Source organism: Talpa europaea (assembly GCF_964194135.1).
Source record: "Talpa europaea genome assembly, chromosome: 5".
NCBI lineage: Eukaryota > Metazoa > Chordata > Mammalia > Eulipotyphla > Talpidae > Talpa > Talpa europaea.
This window is the reverse complement of record NC_140071.1, coordinates 23493115-23518405: the sequence shown is the minus strand read 5'-3', so window position 1 is coordinate 23518405 and position 25291 is coordinate 23493115. Positions and strand designations below refer to the sequence as shown.

Below are 25291 nucleotides of genomic sequence, written 5' to 3'. Positions count from 1 at the left end.
GTCAGGCACTGAGTCCTCTAGCATGGTCTATTTTATTGCTGTCATTGTGGTTGTTGTTATAAACTTGAAAACCTCACTTAACAAAACAAGAGCTAAAATTATCCTTTCCTAGAGGTTTTCCTATGTAAGTCTTAGCTCAGCTTGAGCTATAATTAAATTTCATCACACTCATAATCTGGAATGATCAATTAAGTCAATGATTTTCACACTTCTTTGCAAAGTACAAATGAATGCAGAGAGAATGAAATGCATACAGCAGAATGTTTTGGAGTATATATAAAAGTCACTAGTCTCAATATGAAAACTTACTTGAAAGTTCAAATTTTGGGCTATTTTCTACAATTTGCTATTTTAATATATGTCTTTAAATTTCTCATCAGTGAGAACTTATAGTGCAGAATGATTTGGTATATTTATTCCTTCTTCTCTCTGGTATTCTTACACTCACCTCTGTATTTCCAGTCTTAAGAATACTGGTCAGATTGGAACTGGAACTCAGTGTAAAAGAACATAAAGATAGGAGAGGAAACAGGGGGCTAGGCTGCATATGGACTTGTAGGTCATTGAAAAATTTTAGTTTTCACTGTAAGATTGAAATAGTTGGGAGGTTTGAAACAAAGGCCATGGGCAGATTATATATTTTAGAAGAATAGTGCTGGTTGAACATAAATTATGAGGCATCAAAATGAAAGCTGAGGGTCCAGTTAGAAGGCTGTGGAAATAATCCACATGAAAGATGATGATGTGTTGAGCCAAGTGTGTAGGTATAGAAATGGCTAGGTGAATATATTTCAAAAGCAAAGATTCAGCATTACTGTGCATGCAGAAATAATAAAATATCTTCTGATATTTTAGGTAATATTTAGGTAATATTAGGTAATATTTAGGTAATCTGATATTTAGGTAATATCTTCTGATATTTTCAAGGTAAATGAAAAAAGAACACAGATTTAAAAGATTACCCACTGCATTATTCCATTTATGTAAAAATCATAGTCACCATAGTTTTTGAGCTCATAAAATTTGGATCATTTTCTTTTAAAAATTCTGTAACTGGCTTTCTGAAAGTATCTCCTTTTCCTTGGTGGTATTGCACATGGTCTTTATGATGCTGATTTGCTAGCAAACTCAAAGCAGTAACAGTAGACATTAATAAATCACTGACATCTCAAACTACAATCATTCAATTTATATTACATATTTATACTTATATTTAAGGAATATATGTTTCTGTATGTTATGTGTTTGCATGTGTATGTGTGTGTGTGTGTGTATGTTTTCCTTTCCAAATGACCACCAATACTCTTTTTTTTTTTTCAAGACTGGACCATACTTAAACAAGACCTCCATGCTTTTTTTTTTATTCTGCAGTGCTATTCTTATTTCTTCTAATAATTTCTAACTCAGGGTATAATGTTATAATACAACTTCCCCATTGTATTAACACAGGTATTTAAATTTTTCCATGATGAGACTGACAGTTGATCTTACTTGGATCTGAAACATGGATTTTTGACTAGTTGTGTTGAATATATGTGTGTGTAGCTTCATTGCATTTTAATACCCTATCATATCAGATTTGACAAGTACTGTAATATCCATTTTAATCTTGTCTTATACAATTAAAGAAAATTATGCTTTTAATTTGCTCATAAAGAGTGATATCTTTGTTAGAACTTTTCACTTTTGGAAAATAAATTAATGCAAATAGAGCATAAATTTTAAGTGCTATAAAAGCTCCTTTCTTCATCAGATACATTGTTTCTCCATGATAATTTGCTGGTGAGTCATTAATTCATCGCCTTCTTTATTCTCCAAATGATATTTACTCTTAGTAATTGTTGTATATCTTCAGATTCTCAGTTCCTTTAAATTTGGAAAACCGTGGACAGTAAAATCAAAATAGCTACCTTAAAAACATACTAGAGACTGTCAAAAGTAAATCAAACTATTACTAATGCTAAAAAAATATTGTCCAAAAACAATTAAAGAGAACATCATGTTTTTTAGAGCAACGTCCTCACTTTCAAACTATTAATCCTTTCAATATACTTATACAGGGTTTAAATAATAATTTTCAACCATCACCAAAAGCTTAAAAAAATTGGTTGAGGATGTAGAAAAAGAGTATTGGTAACACACTATTAGAAATGCTCAACTTTTTATTGCAGATAGTGAATGTATCTTCCCAATGGAGTTCCAACATAACTAAACTTAAACTTTTTTTTTTTAAGATTTTTATACAAGAATTGGGGTACAGGCCAGAGATGCAGGGGGTGAGAGGATTCACCAGAGACAGAGCAGGTAACAAAACAGGCAGACAGACCAAAGTACACTGCTGAGGGGAGCAGCGGGCGAAACAGGAGAGGTCTGGGTTTGTACCACCATGTGGATTTCTCCCTGGCCGGCCGGGAATTGAGCTCATGATGCAATGGCTGCGGCTTGCTTCATACATTGCATCTTAACCCCTGTGCCACCAAGGAAGCTCCAACATAACTAAACTTAAATCTTTTCATTGAAAAATTACACACACCATGCAGCATAGCACACACAAGAGAGGCCCCAATGTGTCAACAATCCATGCACCTAATTTAAAAAAAAAATTATACCATTTTAGTCACTTTACACTAACCATTGATGCACCATGGAACCAAGCTGGTACTCTAGTTATTTATTAATCTAACCCTATTTATTAATCTAAAAGCTGAAGTTGTGGATAGTTTGTAAGATTTAACCTTGGCATAAAATATTATCCCTAGATTTATGACGAATGGGTGTCATTCTTTAGGAAACACTTTGTTCTACACTATCTAATTTCTTAAATTAAATGCAAAGTCATTTAAGTTAAAAGTTAGTGAACTAAATGATGAATCCTTTCACTATTTCAAATAAAGCATATTATTCTCTCTGAAAAGACAAAAGATTATGTGTTTTATGACAATAAATAGGTGTTTTATTTTTCTGCCATTCAAATTTTAAAGTGAGAACAAAAGAGTTTAAATGTTTCTTTGATTTTATCAAAGACAAATATCATTTTGCTAGTACTACAAAAAAAAAAAAAAAACACTTCGAATCTGGCTCCCAAGATTAAACAATTTAATTGTTTAATCAAGATTAAACAATATAATTCCAAACACTAAAAGAATATTTTAGAACATGTAGCCAATCAGTTCAGCAAATATTGAACACCTACTACATGTGAGTCATTGTATCAGAGAATAGAGATACAATGATAAGAAAACACCTCAAGATGCATATGGTCTAGTACAGAATAATCCTCCCCTTAATGGACCTTATGGTCTACCAGAAAATAGGGAAAAATCAATAAGCAGTTGTGACAGTTGGAAAATAACTAGAGTACCAGCTTGGTTCCATGGTGCATAAATGGCTCATCCAATTTAATCTAAAGCCTTATTACTGTGAATTTCTGACTAATAGCATAAAACTTAATTTGAGACATTGTTAGAAATGGCAGGTATTGGTTCTAACCCAACATTCTGAATGTGAATCTACATGTTAACAAGATCCCTATGTTATTTGAATGTATATTAAGTTTTGCCCAGGTATTAGGAGGAAAGGCTCAGAGAATGTGACATTAAAAGTAGACTTCCCCTTCTAGTATCTGGGAACAAAGAGTCACACATTTTGGATACAGAGATGAAGGTTCTCTAAGCTAGATTTATAACTACAGTCACTGGTTCATTAGAGAAGGTGTGGCAGGTAAGGGCGATTATTTCAGTTTTGGCTATGTTGGATTTGATGTGCTCTTGAGACATGTTTTAAAAGTAAATGCTCAAGGGAACACAGACATATAAGTCTGGAAATCAGAAGTTAGTTCTCTGCTGGAGCCACTGATGTGGAGAATGATGGTATATTAATAGTAACTGAAGTCATTCAAGTAGGAAGGATGACTCAAGGAAAATTTAGAGGTGAAAGGCAATAAAAAAAGACTTGGGCATAGTCTTGGAAACACCACCATATAAAGATAAGTCAACATATAAGGCTGCAAAGAACAGCCAGAGAATAAAGAGAAAACCAGAAGAATATATATAGACTGTCCTCCACTTATGATGGCTCAACTTAAAAATTTTAAACTTTATTATGGTGTGAAAGCAATATGCATGCAATAGAAACTGTACTTGGATTTTTAAAAATATATATATATTTTATATCAACTTGGATTTTTTAAATCTTTTCTTGGGTTAGCACTATGCAGTATACACTCTCACTGTGCTGGCCAACTACGTTGAGCCACAACTCCCAGTGAGCTACATCAACATGCGAGTAAACTGATACTCTATAGCGTACTGTGTTGCCAGCATTTTAAGCATTGTTTGTATGTTTCTGCATCTCATCATGTCTGCAATAGGCCAATCTGTGTCTCCTACTTCTAATGAGAATAGAAAAGCAATTACTGCCCATCTGTAGGCTAACGTCATTGCTCTGAGCATGGTTAAGGTAGGCTAGGCTAAATTATGATGTTTGGTCTGTTAGGTCTATTGAATGAACTTTTTACTCCCTATACTTTCAACTTACGAATTTATCAGGATGTAGCTCCATTGTAAATTTAGGATCAGACAAGTTATAAGATGTTTCTGGGAGGAAGGAATCAGTAATAATACTGCCTTAGCCTGGTTTTCTTGCTAGAGCCTCAGAAAAGGATTTGAGTTTAGGTAACTTATTGGGAGTATTGCTAAGAAGTGAAATGGGGAAATAGTAAGGCTGGGAGAAAGGGAAAGCCAATGAAGTGTGTTTTATTGAGTTATTTTCATTTTAATAAAATGAGGTTGACTTCATTTGAATCACACACTCTGAAGAACTGTGTAAAATGCACCTCAGTATTGTGTCTCTGAAGAATGACAGACTGTGGTATTAATCTAGATAGAATTAAATCTCTCCGTAGTTGAAAACTGCTTTGGCAAGCATCACCTAAACCTCTCTTCATCTCCATACTCACGGTCAACTCTAGTTTGAGCTGTGAAAGTTTTCTAAGCTTCTGAGGAAACCCTAAAATAGAAACTCTGAGCTGGACTGGCTACCATAGGTATAATTGGGGTTAGAGGAGGTCCAACTTGCAAGGATAGAGAGGTTCCAGTGGGCAGCCTCAATGGGGTTTGCTACTAGCAATGATCAATTCTGTTTGTATACCAAAGAAAATCTTTGTACTTAAATAAGTATGGTGATCATTGGGAAATCATGGAAATTTGAGTATTAGTAGTGTGATAGAAGAAATGGAAGCTATAATTCAATGTTTAAAGTTTTAATGAGAGGTAGACAGTGATATCATGAGTGTAAGCCATTCATTGAAATTGAGCGAGAAAGGGAAGGAGAAAAATTGTGTGGTAGATAGAGGGTTACTTGTGTTCAGTTTAGAGGAATTTTTTTAAAACAGGAATATCATGTAGTGAAGCAGAGCACAGATATAGATCCTGATTGTTTAGGTTCTAATCCTGGCTTCAGCACTAATTAACTGTGTGATTTTATGCAAGTTATTTAAAGCTTCTGTGCATCTGAAAAGTGATAACAATGGTAGCAATATCATAAGGTTGTTATGAGGATTGAGTAAATTGTTTCATTGAGTACCTAGAAAATTTGTAATATCCAAGAGTTACATATTACAACTACTACTATTGCAGTTCTTGTTACCATCATAATAATCATCATTGTTTTAGCTGGAGATATATTTTAATTGAAGAATTAAAAACTGTTTGACTGGAACCAATGTATGGAGAAAGTTGAAGAGATAAGACAGAAACAATAATAAATAGGGTGATGTTTCTGAGGAGGATTGAGAACAAGTTATGCAAACACAGTTTGAAAGATTAACTTTAAATGAGAGAAGAGATACTTTTTCCAGTGTTACAAGATTAAAGAGAGGAGAAAAATAGGTATCTTTCCAAACAAGTTAAAAGATGCTCAAGTGTGTAACTTTTACTTCTCTTTGGAATTTTAAGTAAGGTCATCATCATCTGTGAGTGAACAAACTGTAGGAGGAGGGGAAGGAAATAAGATGGTTAGACAGCATAGAATACTTTCATTCATCTTATGGAAAAATGAAAACGATTAGATTACCAGAGCAATCTGTACTCTGTACTCTTGTTAAATGAAGGAGCATAATAATTTTCCTACACACACACACACACACACACACACACACACTCCAATTAAAAAAAAAAAACTGCAGTAACAAAGAGCAGTCATTTAGAGCAGGAAATCACTCAAAAGGATTTTTAAAATATACAAGCACACATTTTAACTCTATTATAATGATAATGACTGTTTGAATTTCTAACAATCATGTATTCCTTAGACTTTGTTTTATAATTACTAAAAAGTAAACTTTCCAAAGGATGTTTTATGTGAATAATTTACTTTGTAATTAAGCATTTTTTTTCCTAATTGGCTAAACACACCCTCTTGTCATTGTTATTATTTTTTTTTCACTTATTTGCTTAGTTAAATCTTAAATAGTATCACATTAACTTTGTGAAAACTTTTTGAAATCTGGCTACTTGCAAACCAAAATATTATAAAAAAGAAAAGGAAGCTTGAAGGAAGGAAGGTAAGAAGAAGGAGGAAGGAAGAGAAGTAGAGAGAGAAAGGAAGGAAAATATAGTATAAATAATTTCTAAGTTATTTGAAAATCGATTTTATATTTAAATTTTTGAAAGTATGATCTGAGTGGATAGTGTTAGCTCCCATAAACAAGAGGACAAGTAAGTGTTTATATTGGAAGAGATCATTCTGGATGAAGACATAGTAATTTTTAACTGATTTTTCAGTAAGGATTTTAATAGCATCTAAAATGTTTCAAATTTGATAGTTTTCCATTAAAAGTAGATACTTAACTATTCTTAAGAAACAACTGAATGATTCCCCCTCTTAGAGAAATCCACATGTAACTTTACAGATATCTGCATTTCCTGTACAATTTGCATTTGCTTGTTTTTTTTTTTTCCATTTAATTTACTGGTAGTCGATTTAGGTAAGTTAGGGGAGTTTATTATTATGTTACTTATTGTTTCAGGTCTATGCTGGTTAAAAAAAAATTTACAAAACCAGGAATCCATTTTTGCTAAATGAAAAGTTTTTCCTCAGTAACAATGAATTGAAGATTATTCTGTATTAATAATAGAGCTCTTGAAAGTGCTTGAATCCTGCTGCAAATATTTTAGAAATAATACTTGATAAGATCATTAACATAAAACCTAGCATTTTATACACAAAAATGGATTCATTTATTTTCAGTGTAACATCAAATAGAAATCATGGTTACCATATAAATAAATGGAAATGCTAAATATATCTCTGGTAAAAAATAAGATGACTTGATCATAAATCTAATGACTAATTTAAACATTAAACAAACAGTAATACAATTGATAGTTGATTATTGGTTTTTGAAAATAAGCACTTTTAAACACTGTATTCTGCTTTCAAATTCTAATTTCCCCTTTTTGTCTTTTTTTCTCCTCATTTGACATATCCTTCCTTGGTGATCCCTTAGTCACCATGTGTCTATTTTCTCCTGAGTGCCTGACCTACATTCATATAAGCATTAGGATGTGCCATGGGCATCTTAAACTCAACTTGTCAAAAATTGAATATCTTTTCTTACTACTTTCACTCTAATGCTTCAAATAGCATATTTTACTCAAATATGCTATTCACTCTAAAATAGCATGGTGTATCACCCTCCTACTGTAGGTTAGTAACTGAAGTCTAAAGGGATTAAATAATTAGTGTAAGGAAAAATAACTAAACTCAAACAACCCTGACTTTTTATAAAAATACAATAATTTTATATGTAACACTTGTAATCAGCTAATCAAGGATCAGCTTTTCAATTCTGGAGACAGATACAGAGCAGATTACTCTGTAAATATTTGCATGTAGGCATCGGTTTTTCGAAAATGAATAAAATACTACGTTTTAATATTGCTTCCAATACACATGAGATACGTACCAATGAGCAGAGAATCTAGAATTCAATATGCTGGCTAGATTTAACTTTACCACCCCAAGCAGTGTTTGAGCAAGCAGTCTGTTGAGATAAACAAGCAGAGATTGCTTGACATATACTGGTCCCAAAGAAAGTTGAATCCTGTATTTTATCAGAACTAAAATTTTTTCCACCAATGAAAAAAGTGTCCAAACTATGGCAGTTCTGTTGCCTAAAGTTGTCTTAGTGCTTTTCCAGGTTCAGATATTTGACAAGACTCACCAGACTCCACAGACTATATTCATATGAGGCTTTTCTTTAAAATCAAAGGTATAGGGTAACAGAAAAAGACAATACAGACCAGCATCAGAGGTGTGAATGTCTCTCCCCAACACGAGCTCCCCTTAGGCACAAACTTTGGGCACCTAGAACAAACTATATCTATGGCCTGTACACCTTAATTTATACAAGGAGTTTGGATGAGGAAGAGCTTACTGACTAAACTCTCAGTGTCTCAATAAGCTGTCAAGCTAGATCAGTCAAAAGAGGTAGGCCAGTTGCAAATTATTAGTGCAAAAGTTAAGATCATCTTGGGGAGCTCCAGTGGAGTTTCAGACACTAAACCAGTATATAAACTATTCTGCACTTTTGAAAAATTTCTTTTTTTTTTTTTGACCAAAAGTAAAAATCAGGTACACAACTGGCTCTAGAAGTAAAGATACAGCTTTTTCAGTTCAGCTGCAAATCAGCTTTATTCTAACAGGGGTCTTACAGTGGAGACCACTGAAACTTTCACTATGGGTGAGCTTCATGAGGGACCAAGTCAACTAAACTCCAGGCCACTACAAGTGGGCTACCAACATTGGTTGGCAAACAGATTCTGAGCTCATCCATTCAAGTCCATACCAGAGACCACGTAGACGCAAAGATAGTGACACCATTAGTGCCTAAAATCAAAATGCCTACGTCATAACCAAGTTGCTTTAGATATAGATACACATATTTGCAGACTTTAAATAATGGAAGGACAATCTGGTGACCAAATAAAGGAAGTCCTAAGACAAAGTTTTTTTGAGGATATTATTCTTTAAAAGGGAGCACCCACAATAATATGAATGCTATAGGTTAGCAAAATCTGTGTGAAAAATTGAATACATACATAAAACTGGGTTGCTGTGTTATCAGTTTTGTTTGTGTTATCAATTACCAATAAAAATTAAAATTATGAACGAGGACTCATGAGACCAACATTTTCTAGTCAGAAGTCTGTTGTCAGGAAAAGTTTTAAGGAAAATTTCCCATAGACAATACCTCAAAAGTGTTTTGCTTAAGTACAGACTCTTATTATAGCATCTTTATCCAGTTTTATTACCTACTTTATACTTTGTACTCATTTTTATCATTTTATTTCTGTTTAGCTTTTTTCAGAGTGTGGTCTCATGATCACTTATATTAAAAAAATAGAGTGGGTACTTCTCAAACCTAAACATTTGTATGAGTCATGTAGGGAATTTTTTTATGATGTCAGTACTGGTTTCATAATCTCCAGTAAGGTCTGAAATTCTCTTCTAATAAGCTGTTAGTTAATATCCACACTCCTGTGTTCCTGTTTGATTAGCATAATATTACTTTTTTTAAAAAAATCTATGTGTATATGAGCATGCCTGAGAATAGTTAAGGGTAGATTCATCAAAGGAATCAATCTCTGAAGTCCATAAATCTGCATTCCCAAAAGGCAAACCCACCCCAAGTTTTATAAGCACTCAAGTTTGATAATGACTTGGTTAAATGAACTTAAATGTCTAAGTTAACTTTCACTTATAAAATTATGTGAATTCTGCCTCACCCTGATATTCTCCTAAATCCTAAATATGCAGGCTGCCATGTTCTCTTTTTATTACTTGAGTGTCTATAAGCTGTGTTAATTGAATGTCTGTAAATTGTGAATTGCTACCAAGCTCTCTGCCACTATTTTCAAAAATCATTTAGGTCTGATCTTTTACTGTAAGGTTTAAGATAACACCTTTTGTACTACTAAAGTTAACATATTCTTCCTCCAAATGAAAAGGCAAAAAGCAACTTCAATATTATTTTATACTTTAACCAAAAAAAAAAAGGAATAGCACATTTTTTTCATGCCACTTCACTTTTTTTTTTGAGCTACACCTTAAATCTACTATGAATTCACCCCTCTCCACAACATATCAGACCTTCATAGGATATGTTTGCCTTAATTAATTCCCCATATAATATGTGACTCAGATTAAATGCATTATAACCTTGTACATTAATTCCTGCCCCTGAAAGGTTGGATTTCCTTTTTGGTTACTGAGTTTTCAAATGTGATTGAATATAGCGCAATAAAGTAATATGATGATTTCTCACCCAGTCTAACAATGCTTCCTAATTTCCTTTCCTCACAGTATAAGCAAGTGGAACAATACATGTCATTCCATAAGTTACCAGCCGATATGCGTCAGAAGATTCATGATTATTATGAACACAGATACCAAGGCAAAATCTTTGATGAGGAAAATATTCTCAGTGAACTCAATGATCCTCTGAGAGAGGTAAGATTTATAGTCCTCCGTCTCCATGGTACATGAACATTGTTTATTCTCTCTTTTCATGGGAAATCCTCAAGCACCAGTTATGCATCTATAAAAGAAAAATCAGAACTAAATATTAAGACACCATTTTTGCCCTTATTTTCTCCTGCGTTCTTCCATCTGTAGGCTTTGCATTGCTTTTCAAAAAATATTGCAAAATGGTTCATCGCACTGTGATTCTCAAAATGGTTTTATTTTGTATCCCTAATTGTCAAAATTCATTCTAATGGCTTCTATGTCTGTATTTTATCAATTTTTCACTGTGGTTTCATGCATACTGATTTATTTCTCTTTTTGACTTCTACTCTCTTACCATTTTTATTTTCTCTGTTCATCTCCTGTATTCTGACCTCATACAGATCTGATTGGGTGCAATTCATGTCCTATTACTCCATTAAAACACTTTGCAATATCAATAACTACCTCTTTGCCTTGCATCTTCTTTCCATCTCTCCCCAGAAGTCTTTGCTCTGCCTACCAGAATATTCAGTTAACCTCTAGACCAAAAGAACATTCTCTTAATTGTTCATATTTCTTATACTGCTCTGCTTTTTCTCCAATATTTACAAGAAACTTTCTCAAAGGATTACTATAATATAATATACTATAAATGCTATAATCATTGCACTGTGGCTGATCTCCATTTCTTTACTGAAATTGTTTTTTTTACCATTATCAATGCCCTATTAACCATCAAATCCTTCATCTTTGACCATTGATGGTACTTTTCAAATCTTTAACTAAACACACATCCAGGATCTCATTTTTTGGCTTCTTTAACACTGAATAATAACTGAGGTATTAGCTTTTCTTTCTGCCCTTTTTTTTAAAGATTTATTTATTTATTTATACAAGCACTGGGTACAGTCAGAAGCGCAGGAGGGTGAGAGAATTCACCAGAGCCAGAGCGGGGAACAGAACAGGCAGAGTGATGAAGTACACTGCTGAGCGGAGCAGCAGGCGGCAGGAGAGGTCTGCGTGCCATGTGTGACCCTCGCTGGTGGCCGAGGATAGAACTGGCGCTGCAGAGGCTGCGGGCAGCTTCGCAACCCAGCACTCAACCACTGCGCCCCCGGGGAGGCCCTTTTTCTGCCCTTCTGAATTTATTCTTATATTTATTTCACCTCACATCAATAAAATTTGAATTCCAATCTGTTGCCATTAACTCTAGTGTCTGTAAAGTTACATCATATCTCCTGGCCCTATATCATATAAAATACACACACACACATATGTACATATATTTGTTATCTTCCATCACTAAACCACTTATACTTTGTAGGACTGTAAATGTTTTAGTCATTCTCTCAAGTCATTTGGAACATAAAGCTTTGGGCCCCTTTTGAATTTTTCTCTTCTGTGCACATCCAGTCCTTCATCAAACACCATCAGTATTCTGTAGTAATAAATCTCACCCCTGTGCCCTTGTGTGTTCCACAGTGTCATCACCTTCACGTCATTCTTCTCACCCAACCTTTGTGCACTGTCCCTTAGTTTTGTCTGCAAGCCTTTGATCTGTCTTCTCTTACTACCATTTAAAACATCACTGCCAGGGCCTCCCTAGTAGCTCAAGGGGTTAAGCACTGCACTGTGAAGCAATCTGCAGTTTCTGCAGCACAAGTACAATCCACGGCCGGCCAGGGAGCAACCCACATGGCGCAGCAGACCGCTCTGCCTCGCCCGCTGCTCCCCTCAGCAGTATATTTCAGTCAGTCTACCTGTTCTGTTCCCTGCTCTGTGGAACTCCTCTCTGGTGACTCCTCTCACTCCCTCCCCCACAATCTCTGGTCTGTACCCCAGCTCATGTATACATAAATAAGTAAATGAATCTTCAAAAAATAAATAAATAAATAAACCATCACTGCCAGATTAATCTATTTTTATGTTTATAAGCTGGCCATATCTGTCTCTGAAACTTTTAGTCTTTACATTACATATTAAATCAAAGAAAGTCTCATAGGTTCCTATTCCAGTCATTCTGTGCTCTGACCTCAGCTAAATTCCAGCTTTTCTTTTTCCCATTGTTCTACATGTTCCAAATTGGCCTGCAGCCAATAGTGCAACTTGCTGTTTTGCAAAAATCAATTATAATTTCTCACCCTTGCATCATATGTTTTCCAGAAATGTCTCTCATCTGTTGGCAAAATCTAATTCAAATAACGCTTCTTTATTTATACATTCTTTGATTTTCTAGACTAATTTAATAACTTTTCTCTGACTCCAAGTATACTGAGTCCATGACTTTTGGATGCTGCTTATGCATTCCGCTTATATTATGACTATATTTTCTCTACTTCGTCTTGAAAGTTTCTTAGAACAAAGACCATCTCACCTACATTTAATATTTTCTTGAAACTCCCAGTATATGTAGCATGTGTTAGGTAATTCTTTAAGTATTTTCATTCCAACTAATGTCTTTATCACTTATAAATCATTCCTAAATTTCCATATCCACTAAAAGTTATTTACATTTTTGGGACAAGCTTTAAGCTAAAAGTTAAATTTGACAATAAAAGGAAGTAAATATCTGCTTTGTTTAGCTTATTTCCTTACAAAGTCCTCAATCAATTTGGAATTTGCAGTTGTTTTTTGCCCAGAGGAACACAGTTTAAAGGGTTGTTTTTTTTTTTTTTAACTAGTAACACCATTTTTTTTAAATTAAAGTAACATTATTGTTGTTATTTTGGAATTATAGGACTTCCCCCACCCCCAGGTATCACCAACCATCAAATGACCCATAGTGCACTACCATCGACCTTTTTTTTTTTGTATTTAAAAAAAAAAGAAAATATAATATGTCATCTTTTAAAAAGAAAATCTATCAGTTTGTTTTGGTTTAGCCTTATGTTGGATTAGAGAATTTGTTTCAGATCCAAATTACCTTCACTAAGAGGCAGAAACTTAGAACACTGACATCAAATTGGTTCTCAAAGGCTTGGAGTGTACAAGTAGGGCAAGACATGCCATGCAGACAATCAAAGAAACAGTATTAGGGACTAAGATAAAATTAAAATATGTGAGGATGTAATAAAGCCAAGGAGTTTTTTTTTTTTTTTTTTTTTTAAAGAAGCAGGAAAAAGTAAGCATTCTGGCTTTCTAGTATAAAATGCCATTGAAAAAATATAGAGAGGGCCTCCTCTGGTGGCACAGTGGTTGAGTGCTGGGCTGAGAAGCTGCCCACCGTCTCTGCAGCACAGTTCAATGGATGCCAGCCACTGGGAGAGTCCCACATGGCACCCAGCACTCTCCTGCAGAGCCCGCTGCTCCCCTCAGCAGTGTACTTCGTCGTTCTGCCTGTTCTGTTCCCCACTCTGGTGAATTCTCTCACCCTCCCGTGCTTCTGACTGTACCCAGTGCTTGTATAAATAAATAAATAAATAAATAAATAAATAAATAAATAAATAAATAAATAAATCTTTAAAGAAAGAAAAAATACAGAGAGCTGACAGAAAATGTGAGTATAAAAATGAACCGAAAGACATTGCATACTTAAAGGGGAAGCATTCTTTTCTATTAGAAAATTCTCGACGTAATGATTTAGTCAGGACAACTGACTATACAAAATATAAATTTTGCGTATTAACTACATTCTTTTTGCCAAACTTTCATTTACTCTGATTCTCAGTGGGGGAAAGAAATCACTTTCATTTTTGCCCCTTACTGCCATCTACTGATATACTTCCAATTCCCTCAATTCCTACAAGGCTCATCATTAAATTATGACCATTTTTAAAAAAGTATTTCAAACACCATGGTTCAGTTTCAGCATCTTTTATCTCAGCATCTGAAGTGCACACACAACGTTTTCTCTTTGCTTTTGATCTCAGGTAGTTTAAGTGCATACTATCTCATGGCTATCATATTGACTAATATAAAACGAGTTTGACAGTGTTGCAGGCCTCTAAGAACCTGGTCATGACCTCAGATTCCATGCACAAAGTCCAGGCTCCTTGACATGACACGTGAGGTTTTTCATGGGCTGCCTCCATCTACATTTCTTTATAGTCTTATTTCATCAATAGGGAGTTATTGATAATTTCATGAGGAACAAAAGTGCTTTTGATCACCGATTTGCCTCTCATCATGCTACCCTCTTTATCTTCAGTTCTTTCAGCTTACCTTCTCCTTTCTCTTACACATACTTACCAGGTATGACCTTCTTTATAAATTGCCCCCAACCACTCTAACACTGTATGTGTCACTTATCATTTATTGTTTGTCTCGCTCAAGATTATGCATTTCTTGAGAATAAAGTCTTAACATATTTGTATCTCTAGTGACCAGAATATAGTAGGAATTCATTTAATATTTAATGAACAAATGGTTTTCTTTAACAGAATTGTGAATGAAAAGCAAGGTAAGAATCATGGCGACTTAATGAAATTAAAGACCCTAGTGGTGGAAGGTAAACACTTAACACTTTAAAAAGGTGAAAACCATGGACTCCATTTTGCTCTTCTGGAATCAGAAGCACAAAATGCCTAAGTTTAATGTTATTCTGAGTAAAGACTTTATTTTAAGAGAAGTGGTATTATAAAAAAGGAAGGAAAGACATGGTAGAGAGATAACAAAAGTCAATTTTCAGATAAAACTTGAATCTATAAAAGACAGACATGTTTTCTTAGGAAAAGTTCAGTAAGAACAATGAGAAATATATTTTGTTCCTACCAAAAAATTATATATTTTGTATCTACTATATTAAAATCATAATGGTAGATAACTGGGATTTTAAAAGTAGTAAAATACATCTTTCCAACTTTCAAAAGCTGCATTCCATTTATAAAATGAGGTACAAACTTATGCAAAGATGTGTTTCTGTCACTGTTGGTTATCTAGTGTCTAGAAAGTGCCAGGCACATAGAAGTCATTGAGTAATATATACTTAATATCAGACAAGTAAAACTCAGATACTCAGAAAGGAAAAGTTCAATTATCTGATAAGTATTTGTTATGAAAATTAAAAATATAAGATATGAATTCTATAAACATATCCACTACATACGATCACTAATAATATATCCAGTTGTGATTCAACATCCATTTTATATTATATCACCGTTTAGCTGAAAATGCTTCATTATTCAGAAAGCTCATTTTTATTAAATTATTTTACTAAATTTGGCATTCTAATGTATACTTATAACAAGTGATTTATGCTAACACGTATCTGGCTATGCAAGAATGAATAAAAGTGAAGGATAAGTCAAACTGTCATAATCAAAAGCTTATGCAAAAGGTGCATTTCTTTAAAATAAAGAGAAACAAAATTACATTGTTAAAGAATATGAAAATTATTATAGCTATAATCAATTAATCCCATATTTTGTTTTGTCCATTTTATTCCCCAGCTTTTCCTTTCAGTGTGTTAAATACTTTTATATATGAAGAATGTAAAATGGCAGAGTTTCCTTTGTATGACCTTTGAAAGCTCTAATGAAAATCTTATATCATGCATATGCAAATTAATTCTGCTAGTAGAAATTTCAAAAGCACTGTGTTATTAAAAGCATTCTCCTATTTCCATTTCTGAGGCAGAAATTAGGTGATTTATCTTTTTCATCTGTTATAGATAAATTGTTGAAATGACTTGAACAAATACCTGACTCACTCTTGTTCAAATCTCATCATAAGCATTGCCTCCTCAAGGAGGCCATCCCTGAGAAGTTCATCTAAATTAGTTACCTCAGAAGCATTCTTCATCACATCAGTCCTTTGTTGTGCACATATCACTCTATTGTCTTGCTATTCCTCAATATTTATTTGTTAGTTGTCTTTTCTGCTACGTGTTTCAGAGTTCAAGAAGGCAGGAACTTTCTTGATTTCTGCCATAGCTCCAGCCACTACATAGTGTATACTGAGTAGTGACTCTTGGAGTGATAAACAAATGCAAATTCGATAAGGATCTCACAATTGACAGATCATCTCAAAGTACCACTGATTATTAAAATGAAGAAAACATTTTTTTTCTACCAAACAGTGTTGGCAAGAACTATGAAGTAATATGGTCATAGAAGTTTCCTGGTATCATTATTTATTATATAACAGACAATGTTGTTTCTAATATATAAACGAGGATGCTGGCATCTTTAGATTCCACTATGACTTTATATTGATGCATGTACTGTCAGCCACAAGTTACCATTTTGCATATGGTTGTTTTTATGTTCTTTTAAATTTTCTCCAATTTTATGTATTAGTGATTTAGTGCAAGTTAGCTCAGCAGGAAGGGGGAGATCTTTTAATAGAGTGCCATTATAGAAAGTGTATAAATGTTCTTCCCAATCTCTATAACCTAATAATATTTGTGGACTAGATAGAAAAATAAAATTTCCCCTTATATTGCTGTGCCAAATCTTCTTTGAATATTGTCTGATGCATAAAATAAATGTCATTGATTTCCTTGTCCAGACATAAGCAGTGAACCATCTCAAGCTATCGAAGACTCATAATGACATATAAAGTTTTGGGTTGTTCATCTTTGGGCTAGGCCAGGTGACCTGCACTCCAGTTCCACCAGCTGTAATTGTAACCTGCTGGAAGTGATTACAAAGTAGTCTTAACAAAATTATCTTCACTTCTCTGTGAGCTAAAATCCTTGGACCAGAAAGTAATGGAACAGCTACAATTTTCTGAGAAAAATCCTTAAGACAGTACTCAAAAATCAGTACTGAGATGGCATTTTAAATTATAGCTTTTCTTTTGTGATGTATTCATTATCTATAATCTATAATCTTCACATTCTAGCTTCTCTGTGGCTGTCTAGTCAAAATTATGAATTTGTAGTGCTGGACTTCAGCAATCTCTAGCAATTTCTCCTTACTCCCTCTCCCCAGATACCTTTCCTCTTTTTTCTCCTTCCATGCACTTACAATAACTTCTGTTTCCCCTTGACTGTTCAGAAGTATTAAAAGTTTCATTGTCTTGAATGGTTTGAATCTCATTTAACTTACTTTTTGGTGTGTTATTTTAACATATCTATTGATATATTTATAGTTTTTTTAAATTATATAACAAATAATGAAAGAAAAGCAACAACTGAGGGTTTAAATAACATCATGGTTGCCTGGTTGTCCTGGTTCCATCATCCTCCTTTATATCCAGCCCCTTAATTTACTATATGTAGGAGGTTATTTTGTAACTTGTATGTATTTTACTTTACTGACCTTGAAATGTGAATGATGATAATAATAACCACCTCGTGTATTTATTATAAAGATTAGCTTAGCAAAAGTATAAAAAAAATAGAAAAATACCTGGCACATAGCAAGCACACAATAAAATTTAATTATTTGTATTAGTGTGATTCAATGAAAAAATAAGATATAGTCCTAGTCCTCATAGCTCATACAGCTTAATGAGAGATAGACATTTAAATAAGCTGTTACAACTGTGGGTAAGTGCACTGAGAGGGTCAGTCGGGGGATTTATGCCACACACAGAAAGGACATCAACCTTATATGTCTCATTTCTTTTATAATTTATTTAAACAATCTGCTATCAAGTTCTTCCTTTATGTAATAGCCAGTTTTCAGGAGACAATGTCTAAGTGTCAAAACTTGCCATTGAAATGTTAGCATCATGAGATAGCTGAATACTTTACTAAAAGCAAGCAGTTTTTTTATAAACTAAAAACTAATTAGAAAAATTCAGTGAACTATACCTTTCCATTTATGAGATCCTGCTGGAATGTGTACAAAGTAAGAAGGTCTATTTTTAACATGATCAGATTTATACTGATTTGATTCAACAAAATGGCAAACCTAACAGTCAAGAAAGAGGTTAATGCCCTTCTGAGCCTGTCTCCAAAGTTCAGAACTGTTCTATTTTTAAACAATGGAGTGTGAAGAGCCCTGGGCTGAAAATAGGTACAGATCATGTGTCCCAGTAGAATATAGAACGTCAGTATATTTCATTTTCACAGAACATGAATCAGGCTGAGAGTATAATATTGTCCTTCTGACCTTTAATTTGTCAAATAGACTGTTATGGAAGAAAGCATAATTTGCATGTATATTTATTTAGTGCAACTGAATCACTATTTTAAAAGTCCATATTTCTCAATTTTTTAGTGCCTTCAAAAAATGTTTGGTTAAGATTAACTAAAAAGGACTAGAATCATAGCACTATCAATTTATACAGGGATCTTATGAATTATCTGACAGTGGTGTAATAGGCACAATGTTACAAAAGGCTGGAAAGATTATGTAAGTGACTGGTTGTGGTCATGTTAGGAGGTGAAAAAAGTGAATCTTCTTTATTTTTATATTTCAGCCTGTATCACTAGTTTCTAGGCAAGAAACTTTTATTGATTACTTAATCTATATAAGGCATTGGGCCTCCCCTGGTGGTGTAGCGGTCGAGCACTGGGCTGCGAAGCTGCCTTCAGCCTCTGTAGGGCCGGTTCCATCCCTAGCTGCCAGCGAGGGTCCCACATGGCACACAGACCTCTCCTATCGCACCCGCTGCTCCCCTCAGCAGTGTATTTTGTCGGTCTGCCTGTTCTTTTCCCCACTCTGGCTCTGGTGGATTCTCTCACCCTCCCGCACTTCTGACTGTGCCCAGTGCTTGTATAAATAGATAAATAAATCTTTAAAAAAAAAATCTATATAAGGCATTGATACAGGCACTATGGGGAGTTAAACTTTTTTCCAGTCTCAAAATGCTGTCTTTATGCTTGTAGAGACACAATGTAATTATAGGGGGAAAAAAACTATAGAGAAGAAGTTAAAATTCACTACTACACATACCAAAAGGAAAAAAAAAAAGGAGGAAGTCACTTGTGGTGTTAATTGCCAGATAAAAGCAACAGTATATACTAAAATTGTTGAGAAGGGAATGTTTTCATCTGGAATGGACTTGGGTGGGCCTCAGAAGAAAGAGTTTTGCACTGAATCTCAATGCACTTGTAAAATTTAAAATGAAAGTATACAAGTAACATTTCAGGTAAATAAAACAGGGCTAACAAAAACAGATGCTGTATATCCAATACCTTAGCTCCTATTTCAGCTTTTATTTTGGGACAACAAAAAAGAAAAAAAAGAAAAAAGAACTTGGATAATAAAAATCTTTTCTTTTGATATGGAACAGGGTATCAGGTGTTGATATGGTTTAGTTTTGATGTTACATCAATCATCAAATCACTTATAGCACTATTATGTATGGGTGCAGAGCGGTGATTTAACATACACATTTGAAATGGGTGCAGAGTGGTGATTTAACATACACATTTGATCATTTGAAACTAAAATATTAGTAGATCTGAGTGGAAAGAAGTAACAATATATAATGCCTCTGAAATCCTCAGATTCCCTTAAGTTTGACATATAAATATACTTTCTCATGTCACAGTAATGTATAGGATTTATATATCTTCAATGTTTTGTAGGGGCAGGATGGGCACTGAGCAGGTTATCTATGATCCGGCAGACCAGTAAAGGAGAGTCTTGGAGCCCTCGCGGGTTTCTCAGGCTTTTATTGCAGCAACCAGGTACAAGGCAGACATGGGGGCCAGGGGGCCAAGAGGCCTGCCCCTGGCAAGTCTTCGCTCTGGTCTTCTCTTTCTCTTCTGGCTTTCATTCTCCCCTTCTCTCTCTTGCTTCTCTCCTGCTTCTGCTTCTCTTGATGACTATCTCTCAATACGCCTGCCATGGCCCACGGAAGTAAACAAGATAGTTTGCAACAATGTAACAACTACAGGTTCCCCATCAGGAGCAGGGCAAACCTAAAGGTGGGAAGGCAGAAAAGCCTGAAAACCATTTTCCAAACTACTTACCCTACAGTTTATAATTGTAAATTAGGAAAAATGTCTATTTTATATAGAAATGAAAAACCAGTATGTTTCCTACTATCTCTGAATGTTTTAAATTATACAATTAGTAAGCATCTGTAAAAAGGAACACTTAATAGAAAACTTAATAGAACACTTAATAGAAAGACTAATATATTTAGATATTGAGATCTCCTAATGTGAATCCTATACTTTGACATATATCAGTGTGAGAATATTATATTTGGTCAATGCCAAAGATAATACCTGAGAAAATCTAGAGAAGGTTAAAACATCTCAAAAGCTAATGAAGAAAAGTCAAAATATTTTACCTAATTTAATTTAAATTCTATTATGTAAATCATACTATTCAAGGAAAACAAGAGAGCAGTCATATAAAGTGGGACAAAGATAAAAAAACAAAATAAAATTTAAATTTCTCTAAGAACATTTCATAATAAGCTGGATACATTAGAAATTGTATCAACACAAGACATTTGTATGGGTTGATAAGATACAATTTCCCAATACATATACTCCTTTTTAAAATGAATGAACACACACTGTCAGTACAGAAAATATAAAAGAGGCACGTTTGACTTCAATAGTAAATCTGTAAGACATATGCAATACTCCATACAAATCTCACTAGAGTGACAGATGATGAATGTTTAATGTATCTTACTTTGAGGGACTTGCCTAATTTTCTCTGTTAACCCTGTTTTAGTAATTTTTTTTTTTAGTTCAGCTTACTTCTGGATATCTTTTAGGTATATGGCAGTTGAACTCAATCTGTTTTTCCCATGTTGAGTAGGGAACTCCTGTTCTGCAAATAACTTACAAATCACTTGTCACTTATAGGCACAAATCCTTCTTGGTTTTCACCAGGGATTGACACATGAACATGTGTCAGCTTACAATTCCTTCTTAGTCTTTTTGCTGATTTTTTGAACCCCTTTTTCTTTCCTATAAAATCAAATTTAAGTGAACACAAAGAAAATTTTATATAATCTGCTATGTTTCTGCATGTCACCTAATGGAGGAATATGTTCTTGTGTACTATGAAGGCAAAGCAGTGAGACAGTGCTAAGAATAAATTAATTTCAATCTTCATGTGCTTTCATATTGCAAAGTTTAAATGTGATTTAATATCGCAAAACAAAATTGCAATCAGTGAGGACTATAACTACAAAACAATAAATTTTTGCATCTGCATGTCTCAAAATTCAGTTTGTTCTAATCTATCCTTTACAGATAGGCAGATTTCATGCAAGCCATTTAACCATAATTTGTCATTTATATATGCAGATATTTTAGGCTAACTCAAAATTTGAAGAGACTATTAATCTAGCAATTAATGATAGAACTGGGTTTCAAAACATGTAATGGTGTAAAATGCTAAGACTTATGAATATTTGAGTTCATTCCTCTATCTCTAATAGAATTTTCTTCCTACAGCTATGATTAACATAAGAAGGAATATTTTATGGCCATTAAAAAGAATGACAATAAGGATTATATCTTAAACTGGTAGTTTGTCATAAAAGAAAGACAAATAAATACATTATAACTATATTAAGGAGAATAAGATTATCTAAAAGGAATACATAAACATGTTAAGTTACTTTCTTGAAGATGAGCAGAATGTAGTGTTTTTAAATACATTTTATTTGTTTTAGCTCATATGTATAGATTCACCTTGTTTTCAAAGATTTTTAAAAATATAATTTGTTCACCAATACAAAAATATTTGTTTAATATTTTCTTTATCATGAAAATCTACAAAATGTTAAAATTGAGACACTCTGTAGTAATTCATCAATCCTCACTTTTCTACATTTGATTCCTTTAACTCTCTAAAAAGAATTATTAAAGATTAGTATTTCTTTTTGTAGTTTATTACATCAATTTTGACATTCAAATTAGTTAAGAGTTGCAATGAACGCTGTCTTTAAATAATACAACTAATACTTCACTTTAAAAAATAGCTTATAAATCTTTGCTAGTCAGGATGAAATTAAAAGAAATCCTTTGAGTTTAAGAAATTGAAGCAAGTACCTAATATGTAGTCATTGTTTGAATTAAGCCATCTTAATATTATATCTTTTTTAACCAAAAGAGAATTTTATTGACTATCCCCTAAGAATATCTTGTCAATTTTTTTTTTCTTCTCACCTTGTATTCCCACCTTGATTTTGGTCTTTAATAACCAGTTCCAACTGCACTGTTGTTGTTTTTTTATCTGATTCAATATTCTCTAGCCAAATTACCTTGAAATCTTTGTTTCTTTGAAATTTTGTAGAATATATGGTTTCTGTCATTCATTTGTTCTTAACAGATATTATTTTATATTAATATTTATATAATGGTTAATAATATTTGTGAACTTTGCTACATGCTTTGTATTTTTTAACTTGGTCATCACAATGATCTATGATAGTTTCTAGAGTTATCTGTGTTTTACAGATGGGAAGATTAAAATTTGAAATCTGTGTCACTTTCTATGGGTACAGAAGCAGTTAGTGTTGGGACCAGGAGTTGAGGCCACACACACACACACACTCACACATAAAGTCTAGCCATATATATATATGGCTAGGGATATATATATATATATATATATATATATATATATATATATATCCCTAAGTGAGATGTTAGCTTTCAGATGCTTGTTTGTTTTAGGAATCATGATTTCCACACCTATTTATGACTTGAAATTTTTTTAAGTAGAGATTTTTAGTTATATCTCTTCAAAATTTAAATTCATATATTCTGAATTTGGTTAGAATCTCATTAACTGTATTTTAGAAAAATACCACATATAAGTAGGTGACCATACTTCTCTAAAGGATAATAGCAGGCCTATGGGAGGTCATTGAAGTCACTTGTCCCTTCATTGATGCTAATCTTGAGAGCCATGATGAAGGCAAGGTCCCACACAGTCTGTTACTTCTTGAGTGGATTCCATCATTGCCACAAACCCTAACTTCACTTCCCCAAGCACCTCTCATGCACTATGCCCTGCCTTGGACACTTTGTCAGTCATTCCAGAAGGGACTCTCTCCCAGGATACTAACTGCTCAGAAGTTGTCATGGATGTTTTTATTTTGTGTCTTGCAACACGAACTTCATGTCGTGGTCATAGAGGTAATCACTGTAGATGACATCCTTAGAGCTTCTAGTGAGGTCTCCTATATTCTAATTTTGGCTAGCCATTTCCAGATACTTGATTTACTCTTCTTGGAAGTCTTTGGGTCAAAATATTATCTTTCCAAGGGTCAAACTAAACAATGTTTTATTTATCTATTGTTTCACATTCTGTTACATATCTCTCTCTTCAAGATATAAATAACTATACAAAAAGATGTATTTTATTTTAGCTTTCCTGAATTATTCATTAGTAACATATTTAACACAGGGATTTTAAAATACTAGTAATGCATTCTATTTTTAAATTCCTTTATATATGACATCATATTTGGTCTACTGCTGTGCTCTCTGTTCAGTAGAAATACAGTATGAATTACATATGTAACTTTAAATTTTCTGGTAGTGACATTAAAAACTATAAAAAAAGAAACATGTGAGATTAAGTATAGTAAATCTTGCTAACTAAATATATCTGGCACATATTATTTCAGCATGCTATTGATATTAAAAACATCATTACTGTTTTCTGGGGGTTTTTTTTGTATTAAGTCCTCGGAATCTAGTGCATTTTTTTGTATTTACAGTGCATTTTGATTTGAATATAAGATTTTCCTTGAAAATGTATGATTCAGTATGTATATATATATATACACACACACACACATATATATATTTAAAAAGGCTCACAGTTGAAAAAATATATTCACCTAACCATGTTTCTCCAAGCATAATTTAACATTCTATAGTAACTGAACTGTTGGTTTTTAGCTTTGAACTTAAATGGTTAAAATTAAATAAGTTTCTCAGTCACACTAGCCACATTTCTTAGTGGCCAGTAACCCTATATGGGTATTGGCTACCATGTTAGATGGTGTAGCTCTAGGAACAGGCTACATACTTTTCACTCTTGGTTCTCTTCCCTAATGCTATGAGATTTTGTAAAATGAGATCACCTATTTGAGACTCATTTGGCTCATGTATAGGATTGGAATAATGTGACAATTTCATTGGGTTGTTATAACTAAATGAGAAAACACAGCATTCAATAAACATTAGTTCTCAGCATCATCATGATCATTATACTTCTCTTAGACCAGTAGTACTAACCCTGTTTCTGGTAATGGCTCTTTTGCCAATTTAGTGAAAGCTTCTAACTGTCTCACATAAGACACATGCTCACTACACACTTGTTTGCATATGACTTCAATAGCTTCAGGGCAGCCACCTGAAGCCCATTCAAACCCTCATTAAGCAAAAAAAAGCAGAAGGAGAAAGACAAATATCAGGTAATTTCACTTATATGTGGAATGTAGAGAAACAAAACAAAGGATCACACACAACCAAAACAAATACAAACCCCTGACTTTTGTCTGCAAAACTGAGGCAACTAGGAGCAGGGTGGAGGATTACTGGGCCTTTGGTGGTGGGCATGATGTGAAAATACACATTTGTAGAGGAATAAGGCTCTAACTCCTAAAACAAATACAATGAGGTAATCCAACTTTCTATCACAATTAAAAAAAAAAAAAGCCACTTTCAGTAAGTATGTTTAGGCCCAGGTTTTTAGTGCTTTTTTAAAAAAAATATTTTTTGTTTAGATCCAGCCACAATATTCTACTATTCTCCTTCACCATGTGTTGCAATGCCTCAGAGTCATTAGAGGAAATTATTCCTGTTGTATAGGATGCTTGTTTGCCACTGTCATTCCAAATCATCAAGTTAAACTTCAAAATCTAATTTATCTTCTATATTTACCTTTTCCACTAATTTGAGGAACAGAGGAAATAGATTTATTTACCTGCCATGTAAATAAGTGTTGAT

At 33.6% G+C, this 25291-nt stretch overlaps 1 protein-coding gene across 1 annotated transcript in view; it reads left to right on the top strand.

Annotated features, from left to right (window-relative positions):
- Positions 1 to 25291, top strand: part of HCN1 (hyperpolarization activated cyclic nucleotide gated potassium channel 1) — a gene marked incomplete at both ends in the record, with an annotated part of 317617 nt that overhangs the window by 251630 nt on the left and 40696 nt on the right. The window contains one exon of the mRNA XM_084234155.1: positions 10366 to 10512. Within this exon, the coding sequence (XP_084090281.1) occupies positions 10366 to 10512 (147 nt within the window). The remainder of the gene's footprint in view (positions 1 to 10365; positions 10513 to 25291) is intronic.